The sequence below is a fragment of the Chironomus tepperi genome, unplaced genomic scaffold (assembly GCF_022539635.2).
Source record: "Chironomus tepperi strain 1889 unplaced genomic scaffold, CSIRO-AGI_Ctep_v1 contig_12, whole genome shotgun sequence".
Taxonomy (NCBI): Eukaryota; Metazoa; Arthropoda; class Insecta; order Diptera; family Chironomidae; genus Chironomus; species Chironomus tepperi.
The window spans coordinates 149,279-173,384 of record NW_027226134.1 but is presented as its reverse complement, the minus strand read 5'-3'; the positions used below and the strand labels follow the sequence as shown (position 1 = coordinate 173,384).

Below are 24,106 nucleotides of genomic sequence, written 5' to 3'. Positions count from 1 at the left end.
GTGGTGGTTTCACACATTTCCATAAAAATGCATTTTTAACGGTCGACTTATTTTAACGGTTTTTGAATTTTTGAATCTCCATTGGAAGTTTGAATTTTTGAAAACCGTTATTTTTTGTGAGTTTTGAAAATTTTCTCGTGATTTTCATTTTAAGTTTAATTTCATTAATTTTGTGTGTTTAACAATATTTCAAACTCGTTTAATGCATCTTATATAGTACAATGAGGACTAGGATATTAATATTCATCGCATTTCTAGCATGGAAAGTCAAATGCGAACAATTGAGTAAGTTAAAATTATTTTTCAACATTTTCGTTCTTAAATTGCATTCCTTGAACCTGTATGTAAAGTTTAAACGATAGTTCTGCTTAAGCTGAACATACTTTACATCTTCCAGTGAAATAATTCATTCAATTTACCTGATAATTTCATTTTACTTAATTTAGTTCAGATCAACGACTTACAGTTCAATGGAAACTTCAGCAGTATACTTTACAAAACGAGATTCCTGTTACCAAAATATTCATCATTAGATATTTCAGTAAATGAAACAAACATCAACTATGAATTTGCTACAATGCAAGCGCATTGCCATCATCAACAAATCTCGATGATTATGGAAGTTAGCCCTAATGAATCAATCACTCAGTATGGAACTAACATTGGGTTTTTGTTGAAACCCGACCCATCCAATGAGAAATTATTCAAATTAATGAATAATAACAATGATGACGTTTACTGCCTTATTGCACTTATTGCCTATCCAAAATCATCACCAATGCCTGGAAATTGTGCTGCACATGTAAATTCTACAAATATTCAAATGATTAAACTAATTGAGGAACCAAATCTATTGACATCAATAATTCCAACTGTCCATAATGATACAAAGTCATGCAATGATGTGGATATGACATATGAAACTTATTATACATACATAGACTTGATGGATTTCGGATTTGAAGCTTATTTTGAAGCAATTGAAAGAGTCATTTATGACAGCATAACTACGGCTTATCAGGTATGAAGATCAGTAAAGATGGTGACTTAATGTAAAATTTCAATATTGTCCACAGGCTAAGCATGTTCCAATCCACAACAAGCACTTATTTGAGAAGATTCCAGGAAGAGCCATCATTATAAATACAGTCATAAAAGGAAAGAATGGAAAAATGGCTTATTTTGTTCCTATCGCAAGCTATTCGTGTCCACAAAACACCTGGTCATCGAGCTGCAAGGAAAATAATTTCGTAAAACGAGGATTTAGCGTTGTGCTGATTCTATTCTCAATAGTCATGATATTTAATTTAATGGGACCAGAATTTATTGAATCAATGCTGAATGGAATGCTGTTTGGTGGTTTCGGGACAATTCTACTTATCGAGTCATATTCCATTGGTCTACAAGGAATTGATTACTTCATAACTGTCATCATCGGCTCCTTCGTTGTGGCTGCAGTCCTTGGATTAATAACGATTTATTTTGAAATTGGACAGTACCTGTCAAAATTCACATTAGGCTTGTTCTTTGTGATATTCGTAATGGAAATATTCTTCGACAGCGTCACGTCTGTATATCTGGAAGTTATTATTGCAATAATTTTGTCTATAATTTTGACATTCGTACCAATGACATGTGCTGTATTTCTAGGATGTCTCATATTAAACCTCAATATCTCGTTTCTGCTGAAATTCGGCAATTTGCATCGATTTATGATAAATAACTTCTTGGCACTAACAACATTGCCAGCAGAAAGCATCAACGAGTCATATTTTGATTTTATTAGACCTAATTATATAAACTACAAAGTATCACTTAATTATGTTGACTATATCATGCTAGTAATTTATATTGTCATGTCAATATATTTTACTATTCGCAAGGAAAAGTTCTTTTTCGTACATCCAGAAGCTTTAAGACAGAGCTTTATGGAACGTGAAGTTCAACGTATGGAAGCTGAAAGAGATTATTGGACAGAATTAAGGAAGAGAGAATTTGTCGAACAATATGGAGCTCAACATGAAGGACGTTATGGACCGATTAAGGGATGTACTGGACATGATATAAAAACTATCAGAATGTGTGTTCCTAATGAGCAACCTCGTAAGAGCATACGCTTTTCTCAGCCTACAACCAGTGACCGGACACCATTACTTATCAATAGACGTACAAGTGACGTTGAGAGTGATTCATACTCAACGCCACCTGAAAATTCTTCAAGACCTGAACATTTCACAAGCTGTGAAAATTTGTTGAAATTTGATGATTCTGAAAATGGTGAAGCTTCTGGAAGTGGAGAAACTACCGGAAGTCGAGGAAATCATGAAACTACCATAAATCATGGAAATACTAGCTGTTATGCAAGTCCAGAAAATCGAGAAACTTACGAAACCCCTGAAAGAGATGAAAGTCCAGATAGGCAGCAAAGGAATAAGTCTTACGATGAGATAAACGTTCTTGGATCCGCAAGCATATAAAACTAAGTTTTTTGGTCTATAATCTTTCTTTATTTCCACATTTTTAATCTTAATTTGATCACGATTTGTGATTAGTTTTTGTTTGTATCAGATGATAATTGATGGAACTTAATGATCTAGTCATTATTAGGGATGTGTCTTAATGTGTGTCATTAGGTTGTTGCTTTATTAATCTCTAAATACATCCTAAGTCCTTCAAATCAATTATTTGTGCCTGTACATTATTCAGATTGAATATAAATTTTACCAAGTTCCATCAATTATCAGTTCCAACACAAAAATCGTATGCCAATGTTACGTATGTATAAGAAAGCTTACATTCTGAGGTTTAATTTCCTTATTACTATTACTTTATATCCATAAATCGATATTTTTCTTCGTTTGTATCCACAAGCTAATGGCACATTATTGTATGTTTTGGATATCCTTTTTTGTATAAAAAAGTTATGTTTCACTTAAAATTAATATAAAAAAAAATGTAATCGGAAAAACATTAACAAACAGTTTTTCATTGTCTTCTCATTGTTTCGCTTAATAAAAAGGTTCCGTCTTAGGTCTGGCAACAAAATTTCTTTTTACAAAAAAAGTTGTTTGAATATATTTTCAGTAAACATAAAGAATAACATTAAAACATAGTCTAAAATAAAAACTTAATTAATCTATGATTGTAGTCAATGAGATTACGTCTTTAACATTTTTTTAATATGTCAATAGATTCACAATGTGATAAAAATCTTGTAAGAATCATTCATAATAATGTTGGATGTGTATTTGATTGTATGAAGGATTAACGAATTTACAAAAAACGATCACAAGCATTCACTCTTTGGAAATAATTTCGCAAGATTTATTGGTGCATTTTTCGCTTAATTCATTCAATTTTCTAGTCTTCTAGTTCTTAAAATTCGTTACTTTTCGTTATTAACCGTTAAATTTTGAATTTTTGAATCACATTTCAAAATTCAAATTTTAAAAAAACCGTTACATTTGAATGTCAAAATTTGAAATTTTGAAAAAACGCAAAATTTTGAATGTCAAAATTTGAATTTTAGAAATCCGTTAAAGTTTGAATTTTTTAAAATCGTTAATTTTTGAAAATTTTTAAGCTGTTCGATTGACATTCATTTTCAAAATTAAAGCAATGCTTTCTAATTTAACAGAAAAACATACTTCCCTTCCCCTAAATTCCTTACTAAGCGTGTAATTTCTCTTTAATCATAAATGTAATTTCGCACAAAGAAAAAAAAATCGTCAATATCCTTTCAAAAATCGAAAGAACTTTAGTGATGATTTTAGACTTTCTTAATGAAAATCCATGAAAAATTATTTTCCAAAGTACATAGTTAACAACAAAAAAGTTTTATTTTTTTCTGACATATCCTTAATAAAGTTATTACATTCCTAATTTGGTATGCTGTTCTTCATCAACATCAGGCGTTAGTTTACGTAATCTTAATAAATCTTCCTCGCCTTGATCCTCATTTTGGAGTTCCTTGTTTGATGTATCGGCTTCAGGCTCATTACCTTCCGGGTCAATGTCAATTCGATGAGATTTAAAGAACACAATCATATCCATTACAAATGCGATGAGCATAATAAAGCAGGAAACACCTATATAATAATTAAAATTGTATTAAATGCAGGAACTAGATAATTAGCAATAGACATACCGAAAAAGTACTTCCTAAACGTATCAGCATTATAGAACGAACAATAACTGTTCTCTGAGCATACTTTATTCCACACAATGCATGTTGCATCAATAATTCTCCCGAATATGTGAGGACAAGGAATGTTGCTAAGTAGACCAAGGGAAAATTGCACAATTCCCATTGCCATTGATTTATCTAAATTAATTAACATATTAGAACTGAATAGCTAAGCATTAAATTATCAAAAGTACCTTTCGGATGTGTGCATCTCATAATGATAAGCATCCCGCCAACTTCCGATGTGGAATGGATAAACACAGTGAGTGCAAAGACTGTAATGAATATCACCATAACTGTGCTGCAGCTTTCAGTCTTACAGAAGCCATCGATTGCATTTATTGGAGCAGCATCTGAAAAATAAATAACGGTTAAAAAATATTTAAAGAATAACGGTCAAAAATAATTTGAAATTTTCAAAACTTGGGATTTAGTACTAGATTTAATCTGAACTTACCATCTATGCAACTACAATTGTGATACATCCTTGATGAACTGTTAACATCCTTTGTTGAGTCAAAACAGCCAGCATGACAAGCTGAGAAGTAAGTTCTACCATCCGCGCCACAAATTGGAGAGAACTTGTCAGTATCACATCCACATGATGCAGTTTTATTGCAAGGCAGCACAAATTCTAATGAATTTGCAATTCTGTAAAATTAATACAATTATAACGACTTATTAAGCTTAACAACAGTCAACTTACGATCCAGATGAGCTTTTTTGTAATCCTGCATAATTATCCATAGAACATCCAAGTGTCGAAAGCACAAACAATCCTAAAGCAGTAGCAAGTGCTGTAAAAGCAATCCACAGTGAAACCTTTTTGGCTGATAATGGAAATTTAACGGATATAACGCCAGTCACAAAAATTCCAACGCCCATAACTAAAATTCCAAAAGTTCCTGATATCCAATTTGCATCAGCTGGTGGCAAATGGAACTGCGTTTCAAGATATTTAGGCAGGAATACATAAAGTCCAGTTATGGGAAGTAAGTGAAGAACAGCTGATGCTGTACGGAACATTAAAATATCGTTCCTTAATTGACGTTTTATTGTCTTTCCAAAGTCTTTAAATTTCGGTCTTGTATCAGCCACAACAATCGCTTCCTCATTCTTACTATCGTCAGCATTCGTTTTAACGTCGATCGGTTGAACTTTCGTTGTTTTATTGCGGAGTGTTTTCGGGAATGTAAACATAACAAGTGAAGCAAAGAACATACTCGTTGAAACAAGCAATAGACCTGTGGATGTAGAAAAATAATGGATATAAGTCATGAAATGCAGTATGAATTTTCTACAATATCATGCGAATGTAGACGAGACATTTTCTACGTTAATAATAAAAATAGAGAGGAAATTGTTTAGCACATGGATGTGGAATAAGCATCTTCTCTCGCCGTGTATACAGCACAAAAGAGCGACGAAAAATTTACAACAAAAAAATATCACGCAACTGCAAAATATTTTGATAATGCATTTTATGTGCTAAGAGAAAGAGAGCATGTAATAGTCTGGGTCTTTTTTTATGTGCATTCCTTTCGTCTGCATCAATAAATCTAATTTTTACGACATTTATGCGGCATTTTAGCATTTTAAAGTCAGACATTCGATTTCAACGGTCATTTTGAATTTAAAATGATAACGATTATTTGAAATTCAAAAAAATGTACTAGATTAATATTCAAATTTCAAAAATTCGTTACTTACCAAGATACCAAGCTCCAGTAAATCCAGGATCTGTATGAATCTTGTCAGTTGAAAAGTCATATGATATTCGCATGCACACTGATCCTAAATAATAACCTAACGCCGGTCCCAATATTCTTACACCTATTGTGATTGCCATGTATAATGGCGACTGTTTTGATTGCACATTATCGTCAATATATGGAATACCGAGGGTTGCAATTGCCGTCTGTCCAATTCCAATACCTAATAAACTCACAGCCAATATGATCAAAACGTATAACGTAACGCTATTATTAAATGTTTGTTCGTTATTGTCTCCGTTGCAAGCTATTGTTATTTTGGACGAAAGGAAATGAGGATAAAATTAGTACTAATTATTACTTTTGGGAATTCGTCTTTAATACTCACTTGATGCAACAGTCTGATTAAAGAATACATTGTCTTTCAAGCATAAATTCAGTCCGTTCAAATCGGTCGTCATATTTACTGCGGCAACTTCATTCATTATAGATGTTGTGACTACTTGTGGACTTATCTCATTTTGACTATATAATTGCTTGCCAAATATGAAATGTGGTAGCACTGAGCCAAATGCCGCAAGTGAAAATAACAGCATTCCACATGCAATCCATCGTGGCCGATGCCCTCGTCCAGCAAAATAAGTCAAAAATAGTGAAGTTGCAATTTGTCCAGCCTCACTAAAATTAAGCAGAAGTGCTATTACGGCTGATTTAATTTGAAATAATTTTTCAATTGTCGTTATCACGCTGACAAAGTATGTAAAGTAGCAGCCTTGTAGGACATACGCAAGTAGAAAAACGACCATAAAGAAATTCGTTGATGCAAATTTATTTCGCCATCTTAAATTTGTGTCGGTTCCTTTTTGTAGATTTAATACGAATTCACGTTGACCGGTTAGTGGATCCTCCTCGGTATTTTTATTATTTCCATTTGTTTTCATATCCATATTATAATCGTAACTATTATTAATGCTATTATTATTATCTACAGTATTATTATCATTAAAAGCTATCACAGATTTTTGAGGGACATCCTTAACATTTATAAGCGGAAGATCTCGACCATCACTGAAATTGTCTGTCTCATTCGTTTCATTCATATCTATTAGCATTCTACAGTGTTCTAAACTCTTATCCTAAATGTTGTTGTTTTGTTATCTGAAAAATATATAAAGCAGAAGTAAAAATTATTAATTTAAATTCATATCCAAAATATATTTAAATAAATAACAGATAATACAGCTGCGCATTTTGCATTTTTTAAACTCAAATTTCTGATGCAAAACTATTCAAAAATATGTAAGTAAGGCACATAAAGTCTCATAACAATTGTATTTTTGGGATGTTCAATATTTTAAAGTGACATAAATGTTAACGGATTTTTAAATTTCAAATTTTAACTGTCATTTGAAATTTAAAAATTGTACCAGATTCAAATTTTGAATCTACTACAATTTTATTGCGAATTTTTGTACTGAACAGACTTTCTAGATTTAAAATGTAACGATCAGTTGAAGTTTAAAAATTGTACTAGATTAAAATTTGAATATTTAAATTCCGTTAAAATTCAATTGTTTATTACTTTGAAGACTGATAAATTTCAATGGTCGTTTGCGATTCTAAAGCTTATTCACTAATCAGTTGCATGATGAAATCAGCAAAGCCCCAAAAAAAAACCTTAAAATTGTCCTTCAGACACATTTTTTCCACAAAAATAAAATTAAAACCTCGACAAAAATAAAATTCGTATCAAAAAAATCGAATATCAAATTCAATTACGTTTAATGCCTTCTTCTTATCAACCAAACTCGTCGATGCAACGTGCTGTTTCTCCTTATACATACAAATAAAATATAACCAGCGTGCTTGATTTATTGTTATTATATTCTTAAAAATTCACCAAAAAAAAATCGACTGAAATTGCATTCGTCGCGACTTGTATTTCACATTTCGTAATATATGTTGTTCACGAAGCAATAACACAAAAAAAAGAGTCAATGTCAAGTTCACGAGCAAAATATGGAATGGAGAAAAATACGAAAAATGCAAGAGGTTTGATCGCAAGCTTCGTCATTAAAGGGAGAAATTGCATAAAAAAACATTGCATATTTTATGACAAGTAATTATTATGCATGATTGCCTTTAAACATACGAAATCATGTGAGAGAAGTGCACAACCAGACTACTGTGGTCAAACGCTGTGAATATTCATTTTATATTTTTTTGCTCAATTTTAGCGTATTTTTTGCAGTTTAAATGACGTCATGTTGGTCGTTTGTCAGTTTGTCTTCAAGTTTCAAGCATTTTGAAGTTTAGGAACCGTTAAATATTTTTTCAAATTTTTGAACTTGACTTTTTTCAAATATATTTTGAACTTGAATCTTTCAAATATTTTTTGACCGTTATTTTTCAAATAAATTATGACCGTTATTTTTGCATTAAATCGCTATCAAACTTTCCATGACAAACTTGATAACCAGAGTGAAAAATGCGCCTGAACCAATCACGACTTCACCAAATTTTGCCTTGCAGTCATCAGAAGAACAAGAAAATTATTTTGAACTTGAAAATATTTCTTTTACTGCATGTGATTCCTCTTTTTTTTCGTCTCCACATTTAATTTCATTCCAAATCGCATAAATTGACATTAATGGCGAGCCCATATATAATACTTAAAAAATCTTTCAGCTCTCTTTCGTTCCGATTTTTTAAAAGCCTGAATCTGCCTTACAATTTTATATTTGTCCTTTTGTCAGCAGAGCTTAATATGCATGCAAAATACTCGTGCTTTCTTTATTATGAGGTAAACCGAGTTAATTGTCCTATTTTTCAGCTATTCTATTAAGCTATTCACATTAATTTAAATTATTTTTGACAATTTGAATTTAGTCAATTTTTGCGTTGATTTAATGCACATCTCGGCTATAAACAAAATGCTTATTTCATGAATAAATCTATCATCATCTCGCAAATAGACTTTCATTGAAAATTGGATCATTTTTGCACAATTTTATCATGAACAAAAATAAATTTAGCAAAGGCAAATTTGCTCATCTAGAGACTGAGTTATAAACATTTACAGACTTCCTTATCAGGCCTCATTTTAAAATTTAAATATAATTTAATAATATTTTTTAAATATTAAAATAATCTTGCATTTTATTGTTTTATAATTAATTCCTTTTACAGCAGCTCATTATCAGTAGAAAGAGGTCAATGTATTCTACCAAGTTCAGAGGAGGAATGTTAATATTTTTTAAGCATTCAGTACTTAACGATGTTCAAAAATTTAAAATAAAACATTTATCAAAAATTCAAAATCAAACGGCATTCAAAAATTCAAATTGTAGCAGTTTTTGAAATTCAAAATTTAACGGTTTTAAAAAATTCAAATTGAAGCAGTTCTTAATACCTATTTCAAAATTAAACGGTTTTCAAAAATTTAAAATTAAGAGCCATTTTAAAATATTCAGAAATCAAAATTGAACTGTACAAAAATTCAAATTACAGCAGTTCTTGAAGTTCAAAATTGAGCGGTTTTTCGAAAATTCAAATTTCCAAAGGGTGTAAAAATACGAAGAAACAATCTCACCACAACTTAAAAATTCACCAAAATCTCAATTTTCAAAATTCTCAAACTCGTTGAAAATCAAACTACATCAGAATTCAATAACAAACAGTTTAAGCGTGCAGTGAAGCAATTATAGGTACATATATACACGAAAAACTTACAAAAAAAGAAATTTCACTTTATACATTTTTGCACACAAAAAAAAATTATTATTAATGTGTATGACAGCATGTAGGAATTGCGTTCGTAATGTGACCTTGAAGTCTTCTACACGAAAGCGCTTATCAAGTTTATTTTTCTGTTCATTGTGAAAAATAATAAAAAAAAAAAATTCCAAAACTTTTTGCTTACAACCACACAATAACACAGATTAAATAAGAAAGAATAAAAATAAGAGGTAAGAGATAAAGGAACGTGTCTTGAAACTGAATTTACTGATAATAATAAAAAAAAAGTTTGAAATTCATCCTTGAGCTTGAACTTCAAAAAAATTAAACCTTTAGCGATTGTGAGTCTGCTATTCAGTTTTTTTTTGTGTGTGAGACATTTGCCGGCAATAAACAAGTTGTTGTTATCGAGTCCCAAAAAAAAATACAGCACCAAAATTGCCCGAACAAATTTAAACCAGTAATATCCATCATAAATCATAAAAAAAGAAGGGAACAAAAAAAATAAAAACTTATTTTGTTGACCTATCTCAACATTCACACATGAGTGATATAATTTCTTCTTGACATATGATGTGTTGTTTCTGATTTTGTCAGAACAGTGCCTATCTCACTCATGAAATGTTTGCACAAGGAATCAATTCTCGCAACATTGTGCACAAATGTGAACAACTTAACTATGATGACTTCGTGCATGTCACATCAAATAAATGTGCAATTAATGGATATTGACAGGTTTGTTTTGTGGACTAAGGAAGCATCAAAATAGAATGACCGATTTCCATTTAAAAATGTCATTTAAAGACAAATTTATATCAATTATTGACTGAATTTCGTTTGTTTCATCATTAATAATACTTAGAATTTAATATCATACAAAGTTTTGATAATTTGTGGTGACTTAAAGCGCATTTATAGCATTTGTATGCATTAAGTGATCTTATGGGATCGTTTCCTGGTACCGGTTTCTTAGTATACACCGATCCCTACACCTACACTCCAATCATATCTTGGGGTATACCTTAGAGCAAGAGTAGATGTAGGTAGATGGAGTATATCATAAGTAGGTGTATATCGAGAAGCCGGCCACAGGATTGAACATTTTATAATTAAAATTTCAATTGTTTTTAGAAGTATTTTGCAATTTTGTAACGTAATTTAACTGGTTTTTCAAATAAAATAACTTAAAATTGGCATGAAATTACGCGAACAGTCGGTGAACTCATTGAAGAAATCTGTACATGGCAACAGTATTAGGATTTCAGAAAGTCTCGGTGTTGCCCAATCCCGAGAACGAGAACGAACAGTCTTGATCTCGGTATTAAAAACCTTTAGACAGTATTGCAGTTGGTATTGGGAATTAGCATGCGGTATCCAACGATAGAACCAGGTTCAGGCGCCATCTAGAAGCGGTCATGGATTACAATTTGTCTTTCGATAACCATCGAAGTAAGTAAGAACAGAAAGTACGAGTACTTCTTTTTGAGGTCACATGATGTTTACAATATTTAAAATATCAAAATTTTGAAAACTAATCAAGCAGAAAATCAGCTATTGTGAAGGGTTAATAATTTTTTTAAATTCCTAAATAACATTTGTCAGTTGTCACACATAAAAATATTGATCATTAGCTACATTGTGTCAAATACCAGACATATTTATCCAGAGACAACATATTTATAGATCACATAATTTTGCAGCTGTATAGAGAGACTTGTTAATCTGGATCAGTTGGAAATGGCGCAATATAAACAAAATGTTTATTCTGTTCGAACGGCACCACTAACATACTCATCCAAATGAGCGTACTTATGATTATTCACAATTAATATAATTAAGCATGTCGAATTATCTAGCAAGGTCACGTTTAACATTCTACGCAACAGCGTACTTGTGCTTTGGCTAGAACATATATTTTCTTGCTATCGGAAAATTCAAGAACCTTTAATCCAGATCCCGTACAATTTCTTGCCAATTTTAGAAAGCTTTCCTTACAAGATTTGCAACTTTGTTCCAAATTAAAGAAAATATTAAGCTTTACGTCGAAATCCTGAGTATCGAAAGAGTTCTACAAAAGTCGAAGTTGACTTGATTTTGCTTCGGTTCACTAAAAACCGATTAAAATTTGCATAGAATATTTTTCTACTAGTTCTTGTGAAGTATATAATTTCATAAAAATTTCAATTTGTTCATAGCGATCTTTGACGAACTTAATTTTGCTTTGGCATAATTAGATCATAATTAGCAGATGGAATCCAGCAATAGATCCAACTGTATGCGTCATCTGAGGGAGACCATAGATCACAATTGATCTGTACAGCCTACGAATTAAACTAAGTATAATCAGACCATAATTCAATACCAATAATAATTGAGTCAGCCAGAAAAACTACAATCAACAGCTCTTAATTCAAGTAAAGTCACCAACCAAAAAACATTTTATTGACGTTTTTCATTGGTTTATTTTCATTACACATATGCAATTCAATTTATTTCAATTCGAAAATTTGGTAGTCAATGTGGCTAGCATGAGAAGATCTTTAAGAGAACGGAAGAAGACATAAATTTGAAATTCAAAACAAAAGACTTTAATCTATGCAAAGAAGCGAGAAAGAAACTAAAATGCTAATCAAAATGAATTATATTTTATATATATAGGCACACATTGTAATGATGAAGCGAAAGATCATTTATAATGATTTAAAAATACAAAAAAATAAAGTTCAAGTAAATAAGTGAAATTTTTAGGTGTGCTACAACTACGAAAAAAATTGAAAGTTGCGACCTCAAAAATTGTGTATTATTCATCGTTCCATAACTCTGTTAATGTCTTCAGTGTGAATTCAGAGTTGGTGTCTTGGATTCATGGATTACTTTTTGAGCAAATATATAATTTAGTAATAACTATAAATAAATGCAGAGCTTGTAGCTGAATTGAATGTTCGATTGAGGTCGACTCTATGAGTAACTTTGAACTCTGTATTTTTTAGTCAGACAAGAAGACGAATGAAGCACAATTTTTACGACAACGAAGCGTAACTATGTGGTTGTCTGATGACCGATAACACAGAAAACAATTAATTAGGATTCTAAGCTATCTGATAACAGTTTTGGCAAGTGGAAAGCATAAGTAGGCCATGGAACATAATTGAGTGAATATTAAAAGCAGTGACTTGAATGTATTTTTATACTGACTTTACTTAAACTGTAGATCGAAACTGCTTTGGAAGTGACTTAGATATGAATTAGTGACCAAAAATTTAGTATCTTAGATGAATCATGATGAACGAAGTTGAGGCTCTAGGTACTAATATCAAATGATACAAATGTATTGAACTACATGTAAAGAGATCACTTGAAGTACAAAGGTCAAGAAGAAGGAGCCACTTTACCAATCACAGTGGATCAATAAGAATAAGGATTCTTAAATTTTTGAAAAAGAAAGCATCATTTCAGATATCATATGTTCTGCAAATCAGTAGAAGACACCTAACCAAGCACCTTCATAGCAACTCTGATGTAAATAAATTTTTAACAAGAAATCCAATTATGACAGTCGAAAATAAAATATATTTATCAGGTGTCAGATGGAGACTTATTCCAATATTAATTGTCTTTAATTTCGAAAATTTATTAAAATATAAAGTAAAGATATATTAATTTTGCAAAGGAGGCATCGAGGCAGCAAATTAGCACGATTGCTACCGAATGTAATTGAGAAATTAAAAGTGAAACTACATGCGGGTTCGGGTAGATTTTTAAATACATGCTTAAAAAATGTTATTTTTATCCACAAACCAAGAACATACGACGCATTTAAAAGCTGCTGTGACTATCTCGTCCTTGAAATTATTCTTTTTTTTTATATTCTCTTTTACTAAAACTATCAAAATAGCAAATTAACTTCTAAATCATCATAAATTCTAAGTCGTAGTGGTATATTCGGCTATTTCTTTTCGACCATAGAAGTACAAAACTATTCTGAAGTGTAAATGAACTCTTTCAAGATCACTTTGATCAAGTGTTTTTTTTTTTTATTTTTTTGGACACACATATTCGAAAATATGTATATACATTTCCATGTAGGTTTAATATCTATCCCCATCCATCTATCTATCTATCTGTCTATCCCATTTTGTCGAATATGATTTAGAACTAGAAATTAACTATTTAATATTTTTTGTTTCTACAACCTTAAGTCATAGCACACAGCATTTTGAGTATGAAATTATTTAATAATTCTTTATATAACTGCTTGACTGCTAAACATTATTTATTTGCTGTATTTTTTTTTCTTCTTTCGTACGCGTACACAATGTATGGTGTTGGAATGTTAACAGTGTTGAATGTTTGAGCATTTCTGTGAATTTGCTGCTACACATTAGTTTTTGGTTTTGACATAGTTCTTTATCATTTTGGAGTAATGGCGTTGCAGTCATGCGGGAATTGTTAGGTGATGACTGTTTTTGGGGAATTTTGTTATGGAATCTGCTGAGCATTATGATCCGAGCGGCAAATTTCAATTTTCAAAGCAAAAAAGGCCAAAACCAGACGTAATGGCACCTACGCGTTTTGCCGTCAACATAGTAAGATAGAAGTGCGTTAGCGACTACGATTTGCTCCTCGGATCGGTACTTAAATCTTAATGATTATGAAGCTTTTTTGAGAGCAAATCTTGTTTTGGAATTAGACTGATTTTATATGGAAATATTCGAGCAATTCCATAAAAGTGGAATGAATCTCTTAAGAGTTGAATCACAAAAATTCAAAACATACAAACACTTAGATACACTTTAGTACTCAGCATTGATCATATACCCGATCGACACAAATGAAGAAGGCCACGAAGCTTTTAAGGATCCGCTAAAGAACATTTTACTAGAGTTCTCAATATATTCCGAACTGGCAGAAGTTATTGAAAGATAAAGCTGTCTACAGACGCTCTACGAACGTGGCAATGGACCTCCTGTGCACCAGCCGAGGTAGTAAGTAAGTAAAGCACTTTTATTAACACCAAATGGAAGACATCTTTGAGTTGCATCCATTTGGTTGCCAAATAGAGCAGACTTCCATTTGGTATTCATGAAAGAGCATTGACGGAGCTTTCTTCATCTGTGTCGCTCGATATATTTGATTCCTTAATAACACATCATTCACTGATTGCAAAAAACTAAAGTAGACACTCCAAAATCGAGAATACTTCACTTTAGTGAAATTGGGCAATAGAATTTACTCAAGCTCCTCATGCAAAATTCGTGACAAGTTCTAGCTAGTCAAGGGTAAATCGTGTCTTGCCAAAAATTAAGGAATGTCTCATGAATGAAACAGCACATAACTAATTAACTCCAATATGAATTTTTAAACTTTTTCACACAAAATCCGGTTATATTTTAGCACAAATAGACAGTACATTGTAATTGAACGCGACAGGAGTAGAAAAAAGGTTAGGCAGATTGGAATAGGCAAATGAATTGATCAAAAATGATGCAAAATTGCTGGGAATTAGAAATTGGCAGAAATTATCTAAAGACAGATCCAGATCAACTCTAAATGCGGCAATTGACAGTTGTGCGCCTTTACCAAGGAAGTAAGAATAAGAAGCAAGTAACTACTGACCAAAACATTCCCAATTTCTAGCAAAAGTCATTAAGTGAAAGTATTTTTAAGAGAAATGATACAAATTAGAAATTTTTAACAATTTTTGAAAGCACTTTTTCAAAGAAAAAACTAAAAATCAAGGCACAAAAGTAAACTTTACAGCATATCTGATGCAGACACTATCACAATAAATAAATATCAACAAAAAACTCATAAGAATCCAAAATAAACAACATATAAGTAGTAAAAATCAAAAAAATAAACAAAAAATAAGCCTCGGAAGTCGCCGACACCGGCAATCATTCCCAACTCTGATGCTTCACGAAGGTTCATGATACCAAATAGGTTATCAATAATAATAATGTAATTTAGATAAGATAAGCACCGCAGACATTCACAAAATTGTTCCTTCACTGTCTATCTGACTTCATGTGTGAATGGTTAAAAATTTCGAAACTTTTTTAGTGTAATTTTATAAAGAATGGGGATTATAGCTTCACTTTGACCGGCTGGATGAGGCGCGAGATCTCAGCAACCAGACATCGTAGAGACCTCTGGTTTGAAGCATCAGCTCCGCACTATCGAATTACAGGCTTATCACTTGGTCTGGTAGCTTAAAACCAAGGTTAAATGCTTTAACTAGTGATTTTTCAGTTTTCCATACAAAATAATTCACGTGTTTTTGGCCCCTTGAAATTTTGAATTTTTTTCAACCGTTAATTTTCGAAAAAATATTGACCGTTATTTTTTAAACAATTTTCATCTCGTTTATTTTTCTGATCCTTAAGAAAAATGCGTTTAAGACCCTCAATCAATAGTACGAGGCCTTTTTAACATATTTTTTTTTGTTCAATTGTAAGAAAACACTGCCTTAATCACTGCTGATTACTTCATAATTTTTAAATAAATTTCACTATGCGACACGTCTTGTAAGTAGTAAGCAATAATGCAGATTTAATAATTTTCATATTCAAGCTTTAGTTCATTGAACTTCATAAGCAGTGCTTGCATTCTTAATAAAAAATATATATTCAGACTGAGACATTTGTTATTGGTTTGTTTTTCTTGCTGGTTGCTATCGATACACACGAAAGTTATTAGTTTTTTTTTTTTTGGAAAGGACGAGACCAGTCCGGTGGATTTTTTGGATAAAGCAAAAAAAGATAAATAAGTCTGAAAAAATCTTACATTTAAAGTCTATATCACTAAAATATAAAAATATATTCGTTCCTAATTGATGATGCACGACGTCTACGAAATATATATAAATATTCGTGAAACTTGTTTCTTAATGCCACCGTTTGCTTCCTTTCCTTAATCTGTTATTGAATTTTTTCGGAAGACAAACTTGATATTTTTATTTTTTATTATTTTTGAACCATTAAAGAATGCAATAATTAAGCAATAATCTTATATTTTATGTCACTTTAGTCAGTTCCATTAATTCGACACAGTTTTCACTCTCGTTTGATGAAAAGTAAGAATTCACTTGCGATGCTGATGAAAATGAAATCGAAAAAAAAAAGTATTTTTCTTCTCTCAAATTAGAAAATTGGAACAAAGCACTTGTTTATTACGTTTTTCTACACTTCTCTCTTTCTATAAAATCCACAGCTCTATGCAGCACGACTGGCTTTTTCACAATATTATTTTTACGTTTATAGACACACAACTTTTTTTTTTGGTTGTTTTTGTACACAAAATTTGAGCAAAAAAAAAAAGTTCACCAAATTTAATTTTTTACTGTCTGTTTTGCTTTTTGGAATGCTAAATTTTTTTTAGGTATTTAAACTTTACACAAAATTTATATATATATATAAAAAAAAATCACTTCTTTTTTTTCCGCCGCTGTTCGCCTATAATACACAACTTCTCTTCTCGACGACTGAAAAGAGACTGAGGCGATACAAAACACAAAAAAATTGAACATTTCGTTCGGCTTTCGACGGTGATGGAAAGAAGAAACAAATTTTTTTTTATATGAACGATTATGTATGACAGAAGAGTCGTCCGAAGGAATATGAAAAAGCTCTCTCATATCAAATGCCGCATGTATACAACCTGTTCAATTAATTTTCCTTGCTAATAATTTTTACCGGTTTTTAAGAATTTCTTAGCATGAAAATGCAGCAAGAATTATGTAAAAAAAAGTATCAAATTGCATGTAAATGATTTACAGTCATTATCAGTTCGTGTATGTGAGTCACATGATCATCCTCGATGAGAAGAATAAATAAGGACAAGGTGAGTAAATTCATTGATCACTCACATTTGTAGAAAAAGTATCTATATTATAAACACCCAATTCCTTTGCTGATACAAGAACGGAAGCTATGTGAAGCCAAAAATTGAGGGTTACCAGGGGGTATGGGGGGTGTAACGTGAAGTTGTGTGAAGCCAAAAATTGAGGGGTATCAGGGGGTATGGGGTGTAACGTGAAGTTGTGTGAAGCCAAAAGTTGAGGGGTATCAGAGGGAATGTGGGTGTAATGTGATGCCACATGAAGCTATGTGAAGCTGAAAATTCTGAAGATGGGGCGCCACGGGCGCTCCCGATACTCTAGTTAAGTATATTGGAAGAGAAATGAAAGAGTAGAAAATGAAGAAACAGAAAATAATATTAATGCTCTTGCATGAGATTATTCGATTTATTACTGAAAGGAAAAACAAGTTTCTTTAAAGTATAAAGCATGTTTATGATTTTTCTTAAAGGCAACTGCAGTAAGATTGACCAAGGGCAGTTCAATATATGTGTGTCGACTTTTTGTTAACTTAATGGTCATACCAATGCAATCCGATGCAATTATTTAAACATTGAATGCCGTTGCAATACATTATAATATGCATATATATATATATGCATTCAGTTTTTTTCCTCTTTTTATTATCTTGTCTCACTTGCTTTAGCACTTACAACTCGATCGAGTCTCATTTCAATGTAGCCTATGCATGCATACGTACAATTGATAACGAAAGTAACGGAATATTGAATGAATATAAAAAAATACTGAACTGAACTGAGAGTACAATGATGAAATAAGTGAAATGGTCAGTAACATTTTTTTATTTTAAAAAAGTAAAATTCATAAAAAGCGATAGAATTGCGGTCAAGAAACGTGCGAATGGGGAAAGGAGTTAATCGATAGAGGTCTGAAACGTTCGAGTAGTAAATTAATACGACTCACTACTTTTATTTTCAATTCACTGCTTTGTAGGAAATGGAGCTTTAGCTTAACAGTTTGTCTAGATTGTGGTTGAATGACTTGGGGTAAATTGGGAGGCACAGACAAACTTTAGTGACATAGATTAGTCACTGGTACATCGCAATTTCATCCTGTCGACGGGAAATCGTTAAAATGACGTGGAAGTGTCATTTTGATCCATTTTGAATTCGAGAATCAAATTTTCAGCAACGTGGCGCTCATACTAAATACAATTCTTAAAGCTTTAGAGCAATGCTGCTCTTAGATAAAGTCTCAATAATATTTGAAGCTTGTAGATTAAAGCCTTTTCAATTGCAGGTTCAGACAGCTCTAGACAACACCGATGATGCTTATAGAGTTGATTATAAAGTTGTATGTTTATTGGTTTGTTGTTTCTTTTTGGAAGCACCCTTTTAGTGTTACTTACTTACTTACTTCGCTGGTCGTATAGATCAGTTGTGATCCATGACCTACCTTTTAGTGTTGGGAATATAAAATCGAAAGTTACAATCGTAACCTAAAGTATAGAAATTGATAATTGAAAGTAGTTCGGATCTCACTATAAATTGTAGGTCTAAAGGGTGTGGTACAACAGATAAATAATCGCAGTGTCTTCAGCTCGCATGGCTGGATCTTACTGGATACTTCAAGCATTAAAAATATAGAAATTGATAAAACGAGCCTGAAAAGTAGCACGTCATCTCCAGAAGATCAAATTAAGAGCCTTAATTAATTCGAAATTTGAGAATTGTTTTCTTGATCCTACATCATCAATAGCTTATATTTATGGAATGTATGAATCTCTAATTATATAAAAACAAAATCAATAATTCCGGCCGTTAATGCCGACCAATAAATTCATTACATACATGTACATGTACCTCCATGTACCATACAAAGATCTAAAGTCACAATAACCCGCAACATCAAACTCGAATCCAATCAACGGCAATAAACGAAAGTAAATTCCACATAACGATCTTAAATCACTTTCATCAAAGCATATGATGGCACTAATGATGGCAATCTACACATTGCATCATCTAAAGATAGATTCTGCTTATTAATTAAGTGCAAATAAGTCATTACTCAATTTATGCTTTCACTTAGAAAAATGTGGGAATGCAATCCATTACTGTAAGTCATCATCTAGCACCCTTTGAGTTGCGGAATGTAGTTTGTGATTCGGTGACGTATTCAGGCCAGGATGTTGCATGTAAAATTATCATGGACAGTTAATTCACATCCAAATGCTCTTTAGACGTATTGGATGTGTCGGATAGTTTGTTACTTGAAATTCTTCAATATTATCATTGGTGGCATGAGATCTTAATAAAGATTTTACGCTGTTGATCTATTTGATCATTTATTTAAATAAACTACACAAGTCGTTGTATGTATGAAATGACGTTGAATGAGAGAAAGTTGACTTTTTAGCTTCTCTTCACTTCCCGTAGGTTTATTTCCATGCTTTAAAATTAAAGAAATTTTTTTTGCTTGCTTATAGCTGAATTATTTAAACAGTGGCACCACGAAAAAAAAACGAGATGATAAACGTCAAAAAATTAATAATACCGCATTTAATGATGTGATTCTTCTTTTTAGATATCGACACTATTGCTTATTTATGCAAAGCACTTTCTCTCTCACTTTTGACATCAACTCAATAATCCTTTCATCTGTGAATTAAGAGATATAGTGACACCAATAATTTATCATGTTAAGTATTTGTGGAAATTTCACATCGTTAAACAGAAATTGCAATAAATTATAAAAAAAAGGTTGAATGATTTGAAGCTGTGGAATGTGCGATAACTCAGATATCGATTAGTAATGAAGATTACATTGGTGTGGAACTAGAAGCGCATTTCTTGTAAATGCTCAAAATGATGGCTTTCAATACAGTCAATACCGGTATTACATACATTTTGATACCGGTATTGAAAGCCCTACTCAAAATAATGTCAATCTTGATTAAGCAAGAAGCATGCTGACGAGTTTGCTCTCAAAACTGATCATTCTCAACTAAATTGATTCAGTCTACTCATGAGCACGCACATTTAGGTGAGTATGCTAATTGTCTGTTAGGGAATTCCAAGTATTAGCACAGTCAAGGATCTAAAATGCCAAATGACACGGTTAATATCTGTGAAATGACGATAAAGAGGTCAAATCTGACTCAAACAGAGTCACAGTCACATGATTATATCTAGATTCAGGAATTTGATTAAAATCTTGATATTGTTAACGATTTCAGTGACTTTAACTCGGTAGGGAATTGATCAGTGATAGAATTCCTTTTAACTGATCATATGCAGATGTGGAAGTAGAACTCGAAGTTGACTCAGATTTTGTATGAAAATTCGATTTAAGTCTATTCGACTCTCGATCCGCACATATTGAAATGCTGCCACCACGACGACGAGGCTGACACCACAGTGGCAGTATACTTAGAACCAAATGCCTGTCACTTGACCTAAGTATACCACGTTCTCGTCGCCGTGGTGGCAACATTTTAATATTTCGAGACTACATTCAAAATTTGAATCAACTTCAAGCTCTGTGAGGAAGAATCTAGTCAAATATTATCAAAACTTTTATGAGCCACGACACACTTAGATTGCAGAAAGTGTTAAGGCACACTATTTACTAACGAAAGTATTTTACGCACATCATTTAAGTAAATATGACCCGAATTATGTTTATTTAAGATAAAATCCTATCATTATTCCAAAAAATACTAAAGTAGGCTTGAGATCATAAGTTTTTGAGCATTATTAAATATTTGAAACAACCTTTTTTGGAATTTTGGGCACATTTGAGTTTGTTCTACAGCACACCAGTGTGCTGCGACACACATAACCTCAACAAAGTATGCCATGACACACAATTTGGACAACATGCAACACAGATCTAGTGTATCAAAAAAACTGAGTCGTTTGAACCTTTTTTCCAACAAAAGCACAACGACACATACGGAACAAGCAGAAAAAGCATGAACAGTATCAACTTTAGCACTTTGGTATCAGAAAAATGCGCAAAAAAAGAAATAACAAGAGTAAATTGATAAACGATATATAATTGTGTGGTTTGAACCTGATCAATGTCGATGCACTCAACCTTGAGTAATAATAAAATTGTTTATGCAAAAAAAATATCGCAGCAATTCCAACATTGTCAGTTTTGTGCATTATGATTATTCTTTGTACACAAATTATTTCATATAAAAATCACGTTATATCTGTCATGCGAACTATAACTAAATATGATTGATTGAATTATTTTGATGTAAGACACATCTTTTAATAAAAAGTAACAAGTAAGGACTTGGAAGCAACAGATTAAATCACGTAAATTATTCAAATTTAGTGGCGTCAAATGCGAATGGAATTAGATCGACTATATTTGCACGTCTTTAAATTGCGTTAAAGGAAGTATTTAAAACAAGCGAAAAAAATTAAATTTCTCCATTTACAATCGACATGAGCACTATCTAGTTAAATATATTAATAAGTAGCAAGTGGAGAACTTCTTTTTATTTTTGCTTCTACGTGACTTATTTCTTAATTCTTTCATTTTCATTATTATTCATCCGCACATTATTATTCTTCTTTCTTTTCAATGCCTTATTGGCATGAAGTAATTGCAAGTAATTTAACATGTGTAGAAAATTTTAAAAAACTCTTTCATTGGAAGCTTTACTTCTTACCAAAAAAAATCATGAATCTTATGAATTTTGAATGGATTTTTTGTTCATTTCTTGAAGCTATTCTGGGATACTTTATAGATGGGAATTCTAGAATTTAATTTTAATCTTCAATAGAGAATCATTGCATGAAAGCGATGAATTAATGCCTTTGAAATGACTTTCGTTAAGGGTTTTGAGAACGTGTAGTCTGAGGATCAATGCTCAACCTTGTAGATAAATTTCTCAGAAATTATAGATATTAGCCAAAAATAGCTGAATTATCATTTGGACATTTTCGTGATAAGCGTCTAACACAAGGTAAGGATAGAAAGCTTTGAATATTGCTACCCAAGCGACACAAATGATGATGGCTCTGCCATGGAGCTTTTAAAGCTCCGCTAAACCTCTTTTGGATGGTATAAGAACTCGTGGTAAACCAAAGAACTCCTGGAAGGAAGCTGTCGATAAAGACAGTATTGCATTTGGTATTGGTAATTAGCAGGCAGAAAGTGACGATAGAACCAGCTTTAAGCGTCATCTGAGAGTGGCTTTAGATGACAGTTGATATGTACTGTCATCGAAGTAAGTAAGTTAGTAAACCTCTATTGTCAATACCAAATGGAAGCTGTTTCCGCTTGGCAGCCAAATGGACGTCACTTCATCGGCCTAGAAGAGCAACAAGTTCATCAAGCCTTAAGAATCTTGATATATTAATAGAACAAATTTCAAAATCATATTCTTGAAATACTCAATAGTCAACATGAAATGTATTGTGAACTCAAAAGTAAGAAGAATATAAATTATTCTGGACGGCAAAGTCTACAAATAAATAACCCAGTATATATCGATGGTAGCAGTTTTATGGTCAAAAATTTGAATATTTTGTTTATTCCATGAGCATAAAAACATACATCACCTAGCAGCTATGCCATACCTTGGAGATTATGAGTGATTGACCATCCTTATGATTTGATGCAGTATTGAGCAATCTGCCCAAGTGGATAAAATACATTATAACTAGCTTATGACAAGTTAATGTCCAGTTGATGACTAGTTCTAACGTACTTTTGTCCACTCGGGTTGTATGCTGCTCCACACTCCTGTGCCCTAAAAAAATCTGAGGTTTGCCACGAAATTTATTCAAAAATCCTAAAATAGGCGATAAAGCTCTAAGATTTAAATAAGAAAAGCTCGTAAAAATACTTAAAATTTCAAATGTAGTGCAAATGTATTCTCAGTTTTTGTACTACTTTTCAAACATTTTTATATTGGGCCTCTTTGCAAAATGTTCGTAAATGACGCATTTCTTTTCTTGATCTAGTCTAAATTGAGATTATACAGGTCGTGTGAATTTTGAGAATAAGCAACAATGTTGAAATTAGAGTTTTGTGTACGAAATAATTTGTAAAACTTTATTTAATTAATTTAAAAGAGCAGAGTTGGAAGTCAGCTATAGTTGACTTATCCATGCAAAATCTGAGTAGACTTCGAGCTCTACTCAATAGCTTCATTCTAAAAAGTGCATAAATATCTGCCAAATTCAACACTTCTACATTTAAATACACTCGATCGTTATAACTCAAACAATGTAGATCTAGAACAGCTGCTACAATATGACACGCGCGTGCACACTCCAAAATAGCTCAGTGAAAAAATAACAAAATTGAGTGTAAGCTCAGCATCATGATTTGCACAAATCTATAAAAATAACTAAAATGCCAAATGAAATTTGCCGACAACTATAGCAAAACTTTATTAATTGATGACGATAATAAATAGTTAGAAATGAAATTGCCGTCTACATTGTTGTATTAAAATGAGATAAAAAAATAGAAAATGAAAAGTAAAAAGTAAAAAAAATTTCACTTCTTCAATTTGTGTGTCAAAATGAATTGTATTCTCGGCTGTTTAATAAATGCAATTTTAAAGAGCATTAGACAATAATGTAGGATGATGGCAATTATATTTCTTGTTGCAATGGA

The 24,106-nt window shown here is 31.9% G+C and overlaps 2 protein-coding genes across 4 annotated transcripts in view; one reads left to right on the top strand and one right to left on the bottom strand.

Moving 5' to 3' along the window:
* The first annotated feature begins 148 nt into the window (after window positions 1-148).
* Window positions 149-2,892, top strand: LOC139088980 (uncharacterized). The gene is made up of 3 exons (XM_070638360.1): window positions 149-285; window positions 447-1,021; window positions 1,077-2,892. The coding sequence occupies exons 1-3, from the start codon at window positions 222-224 to the stop codon at window positions 2,475-2,477; spliced, it is 2,040 nt and encodes a 679-aa protein (XP_070494461.1). The 5' UTR covers window positions 149-221; the 3' UTR covers window positions 2,478-2,892.
* Window positions 2,485-24,106, bottom strand: part of Oatp74D (Organic anion transporting polypeptide 74D) — a 33,985-nt gene continuing 12,363 nt past the window's right edge. The window contains exons 1-8 of one of the 3 annotated variants that reach the window (XM_070638331.1): window positions 16,423-17,033; window positions 6,287-7,056; window positions 5,897-6,205; window positions 4,893-5,430; window positions 4,644-4,837; window positions 4,381-4,539; window positions 4,148-4,324; window positions 2,485-4,088 (exon numbers count right to left, since the gene is read on the bottom strand). In XM_070638331.1, the coding sequence (XP_070494432.1) occupies window positions 3,871-4,088; window positions 4,148-4,324; window positions 4,381-4,539; window positions 4,644-4,837; window positions 4,893-5,430; window positions 5,897-6,205; window positions 6,287-7,010 (2,319 nt within the window). In that variant the 5' untranslated portion in view covers window positions 7,011-7,056; window positions 16,423-17,033 and the 3' untranslated portion in view covers window positions 2,485-3,870. Of the gene's footprint in view, window positions 4,089-4,147; window positions 4,325-4,380; window positions 4,540-4,643; window positions 4,838-4,892; window positions 5,431-5,896; window positions 6,206-6,286; window positions 7,057-7,677; window positions 8,088-16,422; window positions 17,034-24,106 lie in introns of those variants that run through there. The other 2 variants (XM_070638348.1, XM_070638340.1) reach the window with 2 other exon arrangements.